The sequence below is a fragment of the Vidua chalybeata genome, chromosome 2 (genome assembly GCF_026979565.1).
Source record: "Vidua chalybeata isolate OUT-0048 chromosome 2, bVidCha1 merged haplotype, whole genome shotgun sequence".
NCBI lineage: Eukaryota > Metazoa > Chordata > Aves > Passeriformes > Viduidae > Vidua > Vidua chalybeata.
This window is the reverse complement of record NC_071531.1, coordinates 15,713,586-15,728,292: the sequence shown is the minus strand read 5'-3', so window position 1 is coordinate 15,728,292 and position 14,707 is coordinate 15,713,586. Positions and strand designations below refer to the sequence as shown.

At 40.1% G+C, this 14,707-nt stretch overlaps 1 protein-coding gene across 1 annotated transcript in view; it reads left to right on the top strand.

Moving 5' to 3' along the window:
* Positions 1–5,764, top strand: part of CDKL5 (cyclin dependent kinase like 5) — a 77,173-nt gene extending 71,409 nt beyond the window's left edge. The window contains exons 15-17 of the mRNA XM_053935956.1: positions 694–816; positions 1,918–2,037; positions 3,276–5,764. Coding sequence (XP_053791931.1) covers positions 694–816; positions 1,918–2,037; positions 3,276–3,659 — 627 coding nt within the window. The 3' untranslated portion in view covers positions 3,660–5,764. The remainder of the gene's footprint in view (positions 1–693; positions 817–1,917; positions 2,038–3,275) is intronic.
* Positions 5,765–14,707: the final 8,943 nt, after the last annotated feature.

Below are 14,707 nucleotides of genomic sequence, written 5' to 3'. Positions count from 1 at the left end.
AGTTCTGTTTGTTGTTCGTTCATCTACTTGTAACCTCTTTGGTTGTGCTGCATAAATTAAAATAAAACAGCCAGTGTGCTTGCAGCTATACTTGAAGTTGCTAATGGCATATTTATGTTAGAACAGAAATAATTAATCTTGAAGCCTTAGCTCTTATTGCAAGTTAAAAATAGAAGGCTTTTTTTTTCCCTAGAGTAACTATCAACTGCTCATTCTGAAACCAACTCCTATTGTTGTTAGTGTATCTTCAATATTTTCTTTATATCAAAATAAGAAATGTCATACTGCTTTAGGTCATTATCAGAAATACAAATGATTGCCAGAGTTACAGGATTTAATTCAAAGCTCAGTAAAGTCAACAAGAACTACCAGTTATTTCCAAAAGCCTTTGAAATAAAGACATTCTATATTCCTAATGAACATGGATATAAGAATAGGTGTGCTGATCTTCTTTTTTCATACTTTCTATGCATTGAGTTCCTTGAATTTGTTCCATAGGCTTTTTTCAGTCATTATTGTATTTTCCAAAAGCAAATTATAGATTTGATAACATGTATTGTTGAATTATCAAAAAAAAAAAAAAAAAAAAAAAAAAAAAAAAAAAAAAAAAAAAAAAAAAAGAGTTAACTTAGTACGGGGCAGATCTCTTGAATTGAAATACTGTGCATTTAGTTTTTGTGTCTTATATTGCAGACAGACTCAAGCAACGGCGAGAATCCAAGCATCAAGAAATCCCTCTTTCCTCTTTTTAATTCAAAGAATAATTTAAAGCATAGTTCTTCTTTGAAAAAACTTCCTGTAGTCACTCTACCAATGGTATTAATTTTTAAGTACAGTAACACTGTAAAATGCTCCAGTAAATTTGTTTTACTGACTACAGCAGCATGTGGTTTATTTTCATGGTATCACTTCCTCTTCATGCCAGTTAAGTATCTTGGGCCAGTTCAATAAATTTAAGTAAAATTGATAGTTTTGTTGAAACAGATTATGCCTAAGAAAATTTTTAATAGTCTTTGATATAGTGAAAATGTAACATACACAGTTCGAGAGAGAATGAGCCTTGGGAGTAAGACTGAGGATGGGAAATAGTTGTGGAATTCTGTATGTTTAAAATTAAACTGTCTCATTATGCTTCATGCAGGAAAGAAATCAACCTGGTTTGGTTTATAACTATATAGTAAATACATAATTTTATACAAACTATTCTTTTATATATAAATTTAAATAAATCAAATACTAGCAATGGATTATCTGGGAAGAACTTTAGCTCATGCGTCTGTTGTATTTTTGTTTGTCCTGATTGTTCATGATAAAAGACAGCTTGCATTAAAAATAGATTATATTTTGACTGTCCTCTTTTTACTTAGAATTCTTGAAATGAGATTAAAAACTACATGTAAGTTTCAAATTATCTTTCTGCCATAAAGTTTCAGCTGTTTCTTAATTTTTGCTTTAGTTTGGGCTATTTATGGAGGAAAAGAAAGGTGGGAATAGAGAAAGCTCTTGATTTTGTGATGTCAGTCAAGAGATCAGTTTAGAGGGATTTTGGTCTGCATCACTCTGGAGCAAATTTATAGAACTGATCCATGGTCTTAACTGCAGTATGGAATGCTTTTTAAATGAAGATGAGGCTCAACAATATTTTGTTTTCAATTTTATTTTTGAGGCCTTGTTTAACTGCTCTTTCTTACAGCAAATAACACTAACAGCATGTGAATGCTTTAAGGGCTAAGGGTAGAACAAATCTGCATGATGTCCACAGCCACTTGCTCTGACTATGGGGAGAATTATTGAGAGGTCATTGCAATTCTGCTGCAGTAATGGGCTTCACTTGTGTTCTGTAATTAACTGTGGGAAATTATTTACAACTATTCTTAAGAAAATACTAGGAGATCAGTATTTAATATTTTGTTGCAGATGCCTAATACTGAAGGTCAGGATCTCTTGGCATTACAGAAAGCCATTCATTCTTCCAATCACCAGAGCAGCAGGCAGAAGGATTGGCATCCTGAGAAGATGACAGAAATCCAGCCTCATGTAAGTGGCATTATCAATTTCCTATATATTGATATCACTGATGTATCTTGACAGCTTTTTCTCTCGTGAATAGAAAAATTGCATTTGACATTGTTTCCCAGCTTTCTCATTCCTTGCTCACTGGATGTACCTCCAGTCCTGCATATTTTTTTTTAAAATGTGGACATGAATGACAAGGAAAGAGAGACTAAATGTCCTGTGTCAGTCTTTGAGGCCTTTGAAATATTGGTTATGTTTTTGTATTATAGACAAGCAGTGTTTCAGTGCACGTCTATGGTAGCAATGCAGTGCTGTACAAAACCTCAAGTCAGCTCTGTAAGGAGTGGTGAATCTTGAGGGTTGGCTGCTGCTCAGCAGAGTTTGATACTTGATGTGGTCACCAAAGCATTGAGACCACGTTACAGTGTGGCTGGCACAGACTACAGTTTCAGCAGGCTACATTTTTGGAGCATAGCACTGCATTAGTGCAACTTTATTTTCTCCAGTTCTACAACCATCTCAGTGGGCAGTGTTTGGGTGGGAGTGTCAGTGCCATGCTCCATTGTTGTCATATTGGAAACTCAAAAAGAGGGTTTGTCGCAGCTGCAGTGTTTTAGAAACAAGTTGCTCTGTGAGCTGTGGAATTTAACAAGACTGCTTTCATACCACGTTGTGAACACAGACTTCCCCAGGCTCTTGCTACCCATTTTCAATAACGCCATATCACCATTCACCTTCAACCTGCTCACCAGTGAAAGAAGTTGTGGGAGACTAGAGCTGCCTATCACCCAGCTGCCAGCAAACAAAATATGTAACTTCTGAGTTCTGCCAGACCTTGTTGCAGTGCAGATGGTTACTCAAGACTCACTCCAACCCCTAATTTATCACAACATTTTTAAGAACTTGTATTTCTGAAATCTGTACAGAAAATATAATAAAATATGGCTGAGGTTCTTAAGTTAATAGCAGACAGATGGACAGCTAATGCAATTGTCTATGCCTGCATTTTCAAAGGAAACAAGGATAAAATAATTGACGGGAGGTTTTTTTTTCTGAGGGAGAAAAAGTTCCATCTTTTCAGGTAGCTAATAGATTGGACTGTGATGAGAAGACATTTTCTCAGATGTGTAGTCATAGCTTGGAATGAAATATGAACTAAAAGTGAAGTAATCCTGTAAAGTTTAAGATGTTCAGTTTAGGATAGGACAGCTTTTTTATGGGAGGTTTGATATGATGGAGCTTTTCTGCATGTCTTTCAGAGCCAGCCGTTAAAATCTCTTCGGAAGCTCTTACACCTCTCTTCAAACCATCCTGTCGCTGCTGAACCCCGCTTCCAGCCCTTACCCAGCCAGCCAGCCAAAGCTTCTTTTCCTGAAGTGCGAATCCATCCCATGAGTCAAAGCTCCAGCAGCGGCAGCAGCAATGTGCGGCCAGAGCCGCAGCCGAAGAGCCGGCCAACGCTGCAGATCCCGAGCCAGCTGGAGCCCACCTGGCACGTGTCCCCCGTGAACAGGAGCGTGAGCGACGGGCCCCCCTACTCGGACCAGCTGCCTTCCAAGAGCGGCCAGAACGGGCACACCTACAGCCGAACAAACCGGTCGCGAATGCCAAATCTGAACGATCTCAAAGAGACAGCCTTGTAATGGTGCTCCAGCAAATAGACCAGTGTGGGTGGAGATCAGCATAGGGGAGCGGTGGTGTTCTGGTGATGGTAAGACTGCATTTTCAGCTTTATAAAGGTGTGCAATATGTACATGTGGAGCTATGCTGTTCAGCACCACGAGAGAGTCAGGGATTATACAGGAACACGAGTGGAACTATGAATTACCGGTGAGCAGAAATGTCACTGGATGCCAGGCAGAGTGTGCCGGTCAGGGAGAAAAATGCATTGTCATTTTCTCTCATTTACATTCCAGCTTAGTGCACATCTCTGTCTGAAAGCTGGGAGACTTCTGGTATGTATTGGCACTTATAAGGGTGAAAACATTATCTAGGCCTATGCCCTTACTACATTTTTTGCTGCCTAGTTAAAACAGTGGGGTTTATGTGATGAAAGTGTATCCCTGTTAAGGGTTTAAAGTTAAATTGTATGTCTTAAATTTGTTTTTTAAACTTCCATATTTGATAGGATTTGTAATATTTATTTATGATGACCTAATATTGTACTGTTATAATCATATCTTTTATGTTATAATGTAAAGTTATTTTGAGCTGTTTGAAACATTGTGAAGCAGTGCAACAGCTACAGTAGTTTCTATAAAAAACTAACAGTAACATTTATATATTGCATCAGGAGTATTTTATTCTATATATAAATATATATATATAAATGGAAAATAACTGTCTGTTTTTTAAATATACTCATTTAAAAGAAAAGTATTGTTATGACACTATCTGCCATATTTTTTATACATTTGTGATATAAAGTGCAGTATTATACTTCTAATAAAAGGAAGCTGAATGTGGACATAAACGTGACTGTAACAGTATGAATCTTGCTTGGCTATGAGAGCCCAGTATTATAGGCATTATTGGTAACAAACAAAAGACAACATTTGATTCCAAGCTTTATTACGGGCTATTTTGTTGGAAGTATTGGCTAAATGTAAGAGACTGCAGAACTGTACAGTAATCTAAATGTGGTATGTTCTCCCCTGTCCTTAGCTTTCCTAGTAATATTAATGGGATTTCTGCATCAAGAGCACAGAGCCCCAGTACCAAATTTTTGTTTCTTCTAAAGAGATAAAGTGCCCCATTACTACAAGCGAAAGCAGGTGCTCTTCCACTTAATAGCAGGGGTGAAAACCAAAGAAACACAGCATGAATTGCAAGTGAAATGCAAAACTTTGACACTTAAGCATAGCATGGCACTGCAGATCATGGTATAAGCTTTTATGCATATGTGTATTTTACATCTCTAGCAATCTATTAGCTAATAAGATAAACACTGTATTAGAATTTAAACTACTCTTGCACTTTTTATTATATTTCAGGATGTATTTAAAGCTGCAAATCTGATATTTGGATATAGAGGGAGAAGGTTGCCATGCAATTTGACTTCTCCTTAGGTCTTACTATCCAAATATTCCCATACCCACTTCAGCTACCAGTCTCAGCAAAATACTAGCTCTTGGGCTCCAGTCTCCTGTACAATGTAGTTAAAACTGCCTTTACCTTGGTGAATGTCAAGTGTAGCAAATACACACCCTGATTCCTCTGTTGCTACCAGTAAAGTAAATCAAAGGTGAGCCAGTAGGAATCAAAAGAGTTATGCCAGTCTAAACTTTGTGCAATAAGAGGAGAGCCAGGCCTGTAGTGTCAGAACAATACAATCTTTCCTTTTTAAACACATTAGTTCTACTCCCTCATTACTCTGCAGCATACTTTGTTTTCTAAGACACCTGTACTTGCAAATACACTGTCTTTTCCAAAAAGAGATTAACCTGAATGTAAATTGAATGATTTAGCCATAGATTTAGTTAACAAAAGCAGCCAGGCAGTAAAAGCTGAACTTCCATCATGGATAACAATGCAAACTGGACATGCTGTTCAGTACCTTTTGAGTCATACCAAAGTTCTAACAACAGCAAATTCGGCACCACTACTGTAAAAATGGTTGTCAGAAAGAACAGTGTGGAAAGATGTTATATCAGTTTTGTCCAGGACTAAAAATAAGTCTACTAAATTTGAAAAATTAAAAAACATGAATTCTTCCTTTGTCAATTGCCTGCAAGAAATGTGCATGTGATTTTTCTATAGCTAGATATGATATATAATATCTCTCTATATATGATATATATACTGTATTGATATATCATATATATAGCCTATATAAATACAATAGACATGGAAGGGTATTCAGTTTTTTCTAAGTTCAGTGGGCATCCAGGAAAGATATTGTGATACTTACTTGTCGTCACTGTCAGAGTTTAGCAACTTATTTTAGCAGTCTCTGTTTTTCATTGCTTGGTCACAGCTACATGAGCCCTTTTAGCCCTGCTTTGAAATGGGCTGATGCCACTGAAATCCCTCACAAAAGCACTGCCTGAGAGAGTGGGGCTCTACGCAGTGTGGTTTGAATGTCTCTTCTATGGCAACAGAGCTGGTGAAGGGCCTGGAGCACAAGTCTTACAAGAGTGGCTGAGGGAGCTGGGGGTGTTTAGTCAGGATAAAGGAATCTCAGAGGGACCCCATTGCTCTATACAACCACCTGAAAAGAAGGTGTAGCCAGGTGGGTATCAGCCTCTTCTCCCATGTCTCAAGTGAAAGGATGAGAGGAAATGACCTTCTGTTGTGCCAGGAGAGGTTCAAATTAGATATTAGGGGAAAAAAGATCTCTGAAAGAATGTTCAGGCATTGTAGTAAGTTGTCCAGGGACGTGGTGCAGTCACTGACTCTGGAAGTGTTTGAGAGGCATCTGGATGTGGCACCTGGGGATATGATTTAGGGGTGACTGGGGTGGTTTATGGTTGGACTGGATGATCCTAAAGGTTTATTCCAACCTTGATGATTCTGCATTCAGTCTCACAGGGAATGTTCAGTCTAGACTCTTCTGTGCTTCGTGGATATGTATCCTTTTGCCTCTACAAGGATTTTAGCTTGCTGGTAAGATCATCATGCTGGGGATGATGATATTGGGCTATATGTGGTTGTTACGATTTCTAGCAAGGAAAAATGTTTCTGAAGGATTTTTTTTCTCCGTACCCATTAAGTTAGATCAGGGTGATCCCTGACTGTACATATAGCTGTTTAAAGTAGTTAGCAAATCTTCAAAGGTGACCCAAGGAATGTTTGAGTATTTGGTGGCCTATATTTACAGAAACTTGTTTCTACTTCATACTGCATTTTCCTCTTGAATTCAACAAACTGTAGTAGCTTTCAGTTGAATATTAAATTGTGTTGTATGTATGTAGTACTTTGTTCTGTTGGAAAGAAGTTACAGTAGCTCAGCCAGCTGGTGCTGGGATGAATTCTGTATTTTTAACTTAGTCTAGCTTCCCAATATTTAGAATATGGCTTATGTAATTTTGTCAAGATTTTCGAAGGAGTCTTATTATAGTGACTGAGATTTTCTGACTTAAGAGGAAGAGTATTACAGAGCAAACTATTTTGTAAGTGTGAGCTTTCCTTTGCACTGGTCTGTGAGTCCTGTACTACATGCTCTATAGATTTATTTAGTATAAAGGATCCTAGTTAAACTGTATTTTATTCTTTGGCAATCTTTTGCCTTATGGCATCACTGATGATGTGAATAAAAAAGAAACTATGTTTCAGAAATTAATTGTAGTCATTTTGCAGAACTCAAGCTGCCTAAACTTGTCTATATGTTTTAGTTATAGCTGTTGAGCTCTTTTTAACTGAAAAAAAAGCACCTTAAGGTCATCCTAACTGAAATTGTATAAGTGTTTAAGCTGTCATTTTAAACTGCAATGTAAATATGTTAATCTAGAACAATATCTGTTTTCAGTCGACCTGGGCGCAGAGAGTAGTCCCTTTGTCTTGTTCACCGCTTTTTGCTCCGTTTATTGCAGTCCGAGCTTCTTTGCCCCTCTGAGAGGCTGCCAGGAGAGCACTGGGCAGAGTTCTTGGCAGGAAATCAATGATCCCAGATTTGTCTCCTAAAACATTCCCCAAACACCACTTGTTCTTGTAGATCAATATTAAAGCAGGCTTCAAACTTCCAAGTGCATGAGGCATCCTCAGGTCATCATTTGGCTTGTCACCTTTCTCTCTAATACACCAACTTGTTTCTGGGACCAAGGCTGGAGAGACTCTTCAGGAAGCAGTGGCTCTTCCCCTTCCTTGTCATTGCAGTTAGATTTCTTAGGAGATGAATCTCACTTGTTTAAAAAGCTGCATATCAACCTTTTCTTTTTTCTTCAAAATCTCATGAGGTGTTAGCTGAGTAGACTCCTAGGTTCACCCAGAAAAACTTATGTATTCTTAACAATTCTGTAGACCTCCCTATAAGAACACAGGGAACCTATGGGAATACAGATTATACAGCTCTGAAAGCGCTGTTGTGATCTAGGTAGCTAAGGCAAAACCTAGCCACTTTAAAGAGGAGCTGTGCTCTAGAAATATTGAGGGTTTTATTCGTTTCCTTTTTTGTTGTTGTCTTGTAATGATTTGATAGTGAGACATGTTTCAAAATACTTGCATGTAATTAATTCTGTATGTGTTGATCACTGTCAGAGTAGAGCTGGGAGAATATTTGCATCCCAGTCACACAAAATATGTGAAAAGGATAGCCATATATGATATACTGCAAAATGTGGGGTGGCAATGAATGTTTATTTTTTCCATTCCAGCTAGCATGCATACTACATCTGTTAATGGGGTGATATCACAAACCATGCATCTAGGCTGTTGTTCATGTTAGTAGGCCCACCATTTGAAATAAGAGTGCCACAGAAGATGGTTGGAAAGGTGATGTACCCTATGTAACCATTTTTGAATAACCTTCAAGTCAGGACACTATTTAAGAACAGGTGCCTTTCCCTACACAGCTCTTTCTAATGGTGTAATGATATTAACCATTCATTAACTGGGTTTGAAATGAATGAGGAAAAAAGCCATTTAATTTCTGGCCTTTTTTTAAAAGGGGGATTTGAGTAAACCCTTTTAATATAACAAAACTTGGAAGTTCTAGATATTGGCACCTTTTTCAAATGGTCAAGCAGCAGCAGTGCATCAATGCTCAGGCTCATCGGGAAAGTGAAGGCTTGTGCTGTACTAAATGTTGTACTGAATGTTGTACTGAAATAGAAGATTCCTCATTTTGCAGTCACAAAGCAAATTTCATTAAAATTAGGAAAGCAGATTTTATAGGAGATCCTCTTTCAATTTTAAGAAAAAAGCTGTGTTCGGTCATCTGTTCTCTCAGTGGAGTGTCTTAACAACTACCACATGAGACAGCATAGGTAAATCTGATGGATTAGGTCTGAATTTTACTTGTTCTGCTTGCATACAGATTTGTGACCTTGTGTGTGCCAATTGTTTGTTGCAAAAGCTGGGGTTTGACCTACTCAGTGGAAGATGCATGCGAAGTGTGAGAGGACTGGCCCCACTATATTTGGATGCTTTCATTCCACCAAATCAGATTGCTTCTCAGGCTCTTTTAGAACATAACAAAATATGCAGCTGGGCAAAAGTGACTCTTGAAACATGGCCCAAGAGCCTGAACATGGAGTTTGTGTCTTAGCCTAAGAATGACTACACATCTCTTGTCTTCTCTGCAAGTCAATCTACCTCCTCTCTCTTGCAGAATGTAGTTGTGGTAAGGTTTGTTTATTCTGAGCTTATTATTGACTCCAAATTTTGAAAAGACATCTAAAAAGATTCTTCCTCTAGATACTGTTAGCAACCATGTAATAAAATGTTGTTGGGCCTTCATCTGAAATACTTCTGAAACCTCCAAGCCATCTGAGCTCTTTCTCTAGAATCCCAGTGCCATCCTTTGCACTGCTTTGCAGTCTTCCCTTGGCCTTCCCCTTGTGGTTCTCAAATATTGCAGTTGCCTTGTTCTTTGTTGTTTCTCTAGTGCAGATTTTCAGGGAGTTAGAGGCCTTATCTACTGCTCCACCCTATCTGCTGTTTTACTCAAACAGCTATCCTTAGACTTGCTCAGGATTTCCTTCATTTTAATTTTCCATTTCATCTGGGTGAGATACCTTACCTCATTGTGCCCCCACCAAAACACACTGCCTACCAGGCTTTTCCTTCCACCAGGTCTCTGTTTGCACAGGGCATTGTTTCTCTGGATCCGTTCTAAGAAATGCAAGGTGGCATCTCAATTGTACAGGCGTAGAAATGCGTTGTGAAGTAGCTGCTGTTGTAGAGCTTTCCATTAGCATAAAGATAAAGCATGTTCATAGCACAAGGTGGAAGCTGCTGTTCCATTTTCCTATAGGATGTGAACCTCTTGGTGTAAACTCCTGACATGTAAATCCAGTGGCAGAGCTTTTAACTCTTTAGTTACAAGGCAAAACTTTAAGCATAGGGAACTGTCTCGACCTTCCTTTTCTTGCTTTTTTTTTTTTTTTTTTTTTTGCTAGTGCACATCTTAAACTCGTACTACTGAAGGATATGACTATTTGAAAGAAGTAACTTTATATTTGGGTTATATGGACCAATAAGCTAAAATCTTCCCAGAAACCATAATTTTGTTGGAAATTCTATGCAGGCATTTTAAAATCTGGTTAATCTTATAATGAATTCCAGGACTGCTTAAGTCTCCACCGTGGAATGTTTAATTTTAAATTTGTGACATTTGGAAGAAAGAAAAATAAAACAAGAAATTTAGGATTTTTTTTAACTATCTGCCAGTACAGATTAGCAGGCTGGGGAGGCAGCTTTGAAAACTTAAAAATTTATGGATAAGATTCCCTGATGTTTTTTAACAGCTATTAGAAATCTAAAGCGCACAAACTTTTAAATCTACCATGCTTTCTGTTGTGGAAGGGATATGTTGTGGTGTTAGCCTTTTTAATCCTGGAATACAAATTTATTTTAAAATGTGTTGAATATTTAAGGATGACTTCATGCAAGTTAATAAACCATTTGTAAAGTGTTTGTATACAACCCTTTGTATCATGTTGTTGGTACACCTTACCAAATTTTTTTTGAGCATGTATTCCATTCTTTACTTCTGTAAAATTTCTATTGTTGCTGTAAATATTCTAAAAGAGAAAAAAAAATCCTGTGGTAACCTTAATTATCAGCATGGAAATGGTTAATTTTTACTGAGCACAATGTATTTTTGAATGGGCCTTCCAAAATATGTCTTTAATAAAAATGCAGATTTTGCACTAGAACCCTGGCACTGTTCAACAGCTGATCTTATTCCTGACACGTCTCTTCCAGAGCACCTCTCCATATGTTAGCTTGGCTCAGATGAGTAGATGGTCCTGGACCAAAACCTGGTTTTGTTTCCTGGTCCTGGACCAGAACCAGGACTCCTGTGCCCAGTGGGTCACTGCCAGGTCCTGGCTGACACCCCCATCTGAGAGGTCACTTATATCTGTCCACAAGCCTGATGTTTCCATGGGATGTTTCCACAGGGCAACGTCTCTGAAGCACCTTGTTGCTCACCATTCCTCTAGTCTCATTGCAGGACGGATTCTTCCTTTCAGGGCAAGAATGTCTGCCGTTCTTTTTTGAACAGTACCAACCCACCAAGCCCCTTAGCAGGCACCACCAGAAATTAAAAGGCCTTGAAAGTTTCCAGCCCACAGTCTTCGCCACAGGAGAAGTGTAATGATGACATTTTGTCATTGTCACATGTAAACTGAGACACTTCTAGCCAAATGTTGAGGTGTTGAGGTGTCAGCAATAAGAGTTTTTGATGGCTTCCTCTTTAATGTATCCTGGCTATGAGGGTTTTTTGTTACTGTGTGCAGCTTTAAAAAAACTTCAAATATTTCCCTGCTGGTCTCTCATTCTTTGGGGTAATTGGAAACAAACTCAGTAGGGACCACTTTTCCTGGGCCTCCCTTCTTTCCCTCTGAGCTCCAGCAAGACTTGCTGAAAGCCAGGACTTGAAGTCTGTTAGAGCCCTCTGAAACAGCTGCCTGATGGGTTGTGCAGCAACCACAGCCTTGGTGAGAACAGGCTGCTGCCAGTGCCTGCACTGAGCTGTGCCCATCACCTCCCTAAGAGGGAAACTTCCAGCCTGAGCTAATGGCTTCAACTTCCACCAGAAAAAGCAGTCCAGCATTTTAATATTTCCATCCGGAAATGGAGTTGAAATGCATTTCCTTGAGGTGCCCAGTGCTCTGGGAACTTAGCTTAACTCTGAAAAGCATACTTGGCTCTTACTCTTCCAACAACCTAGTTTAGTAACCCCTTTTCTGTACTCCCTGAAGAGCCCCAGAAACTGGAGTGGCCATCTCCTTGAAGAGGTTGAGCACCTCGATGTGGTATCCCCAGTGTAGTCAATATTAAACCCCCATGGGATGGAGGGCTGAGTGAACATTTTTCTCTGGAAGGAAGTGAAGGGGTAATTCCTGCATGTTCCTGCATTCCATTAAGATAAAGGGGCTTTTGACTTAAAAATGAAGTTGCTGGTCTGGAGGCCTGAGGCAGTCTCTGATCAGGTAACTTAGACTGAGTACAAACTTCTCAGCACCCGTTGTTCCCTCACTTCTCTCTATGCATCCCATCCTAAAAATCCAGGTCATAAAGCTGAAAGCTGTTCTTGGTCCTACTTCCTATTTCAAACCCCTTGTGTTTTATGCAGTTGCAAAGCCATACATTGGTCTCCCTATCTCTGCAGGTAAAGGCCTGCAGGATTGTTTAGCATCTTTGTCAGTGGGAATGAGTGTGCTCTCACCAACCTCTGTTGTGCAGTTGACAAGCTGGAGGGAAGGAAACCCATCCAGAGGGAGCTGAGCAGGCTTGAGAGCTGAGCCTGTGCAAACTTCATGAAGCTCAACAAAACCAAGTGCAAGATCCTGCATGTGGGCTGAGAAGGTCACAAGCAGAAATACAAATTAGAGGAGGAACAGATCAAGAGCACCCCTGAGGAGAAGAGCTTGGGGCTGCTGGTGGATGAAAAGTTCAGCATGAGACTACAAAGTGCACCTCCAGCCCAGAAGGCTGGTTGTATCCTAGACTGTATTGAAAGCAGTGTGGGGGAATTCCCTCTCTCTGCTCTGCTCTAATGAGACTCCACCTGGAGTGCTGTGCCCAGGTCTGGGGCCCCCAACACAAGAAAGATGAGAACCTATTGGAGCATGTCCAGAGGAGGGTTGCTAATTTGTTCACAGGGCTGGCACACCTCTCCTATGAAATCAGGCTGAGAGATTTGGGCCTGGAAGAGAAGGCCCTGGTGAGACTTTATAGCACCTTCCAGTACCTAAAGGAGGCTGCAATAGTGCTTGAGAGGGACAAGCACATGTAATTATAGGACAAGGGGGATTGGCTCTAAGCTAAAGGAGGGCAGGTTTAGATTAGATATTAGGGAGAAATTCTTTACTGTGAGGGTGGTGAGGCACTGGGACAGAGTGCCCAGAGAAGCTGTGGACTCCCCATCCTTGGAGGTGTTCAACCCCAGTGTGGATAGGGCTCTAAGAAACCTAGTCTAGTGGAAGATGTCCCTGCCCATGGCAGGGAGATAGGAGCTAAATGATATTTAAGGTTCCTTCTAACCCAAACCATTCTGTGATTCTATGATTATGAGGAAAAGCTTTTGTATTTATGTAATTATACTTTACTGGTGCTGTCTCACTTTCATGATGGTCTCAGTCACACTGTTAATCCAACATGCTGAATTTATGCAGAAGTCAAATGCAATTCTAAAAGCATTTTAGGACCACTTAATTAATTAAGCCTCTCAGCACTCTTTATATAAGAGGCATAGGTTAAGTGAATTTCTGGAGGTCAATTAGCAAGTGAGCTGCATAGCAAGGATCAGAGCAGAAACTCCTGCTTTAGCAGGAGCCATTTAGTTGCAAGTCAGAAGTAAGTCCCTCCCCCATGCAAGTGGAGAGGTGAACTGCAGACAAAGGACAGGGCAAGGCAAGAGGCAAATGAACTGTGAAATGCACTGTGTTCCATCTTATGTATTGCCATACATTTCAATCTAGAAAAAGGTCTAGTGATTTCTTTGAAGATGGGAGGCTGGAAGAATGATAGCACAGGTCCTTTCTACTTAGAAAGTATTTTTTTCCTCCAAGGTTTTATTATATCCTCTCTGTAGGATCAGTCATGTGAAGATATGTAATTTAGTGTGGTGCCTTGGTATATAATGGTGTATGTTCCATCCATTCAGGCTGTGCATTAAGCCTGCCTGCTCTTCCAAATCTCACAGGAGCTTCTGGCCTTTGCCATCGGGTGCATTTCCAAAACCAGACAACTGAAAAATCCTGGACTGTGCATAGGAGTCAGAGGCCAGTCACAAACAAGGCTTTGACTAGCTACAGTCAAGCTTAACTGCTTTGGGATAATACAAATATTCACCAGCTGTGCCCAATTCATCCTTCTGCCCCTCGCAGCCACTCCTTCACTCCTCAGTCATGCAGGAAAACATCGGCACCAAGGCTCCTTCCCCCACTACCATCCATCAGGACCTGGAGCAGAGCTGCTTGTGCTGCTTTTAGGGCAGGGAGAGCTATGTGTTAACATATTGGCAACTGCAACCAGGGCCTGGAAATGCTTCAGCTTTCAGTGTTGGTGTTAGCGAGACAAGAGCTGCAATGGCTGCTGCCCTTGTCTCCCTGGTGCTGGATGTGCAGCCTCCAGGGAGGCTGCTGTACCATGCTGGTCCCACAGCTTGGCTGCTGAGGAAGTGCCTCAAGCTCAGTGGATCCTCTCAGTTGAGCTTGCCTTGACTGTTCAGCATTAAGAGAACCACACAGTGATTTCTTACTAAGAAAATGTGTCCCTAGACCAATTTGGATAGGTAAAAATCCTGTCCATGGATGAGGAGGTGGGAGGGAAGCAAGGGCGTGCTGGTGTATAGCAATCATCTCAGCAGAAGGGAATTGGTCTTTTTTACATCTCTGTAGACTTCATGCTGTTGGTTAGTGGAGCAGCTTTCAGACTGGCCAGAAGAGCTTATTTCCCTGACATCTATTATTTGTCTCTACATACAGGAATAAAACAAGGCAGAAATATCTGCTCTCACAAATGAATGTGATTAATTGCACAGCCATCCAAAAGCTTTTCTCATGTTTTTGGTCACATCTCG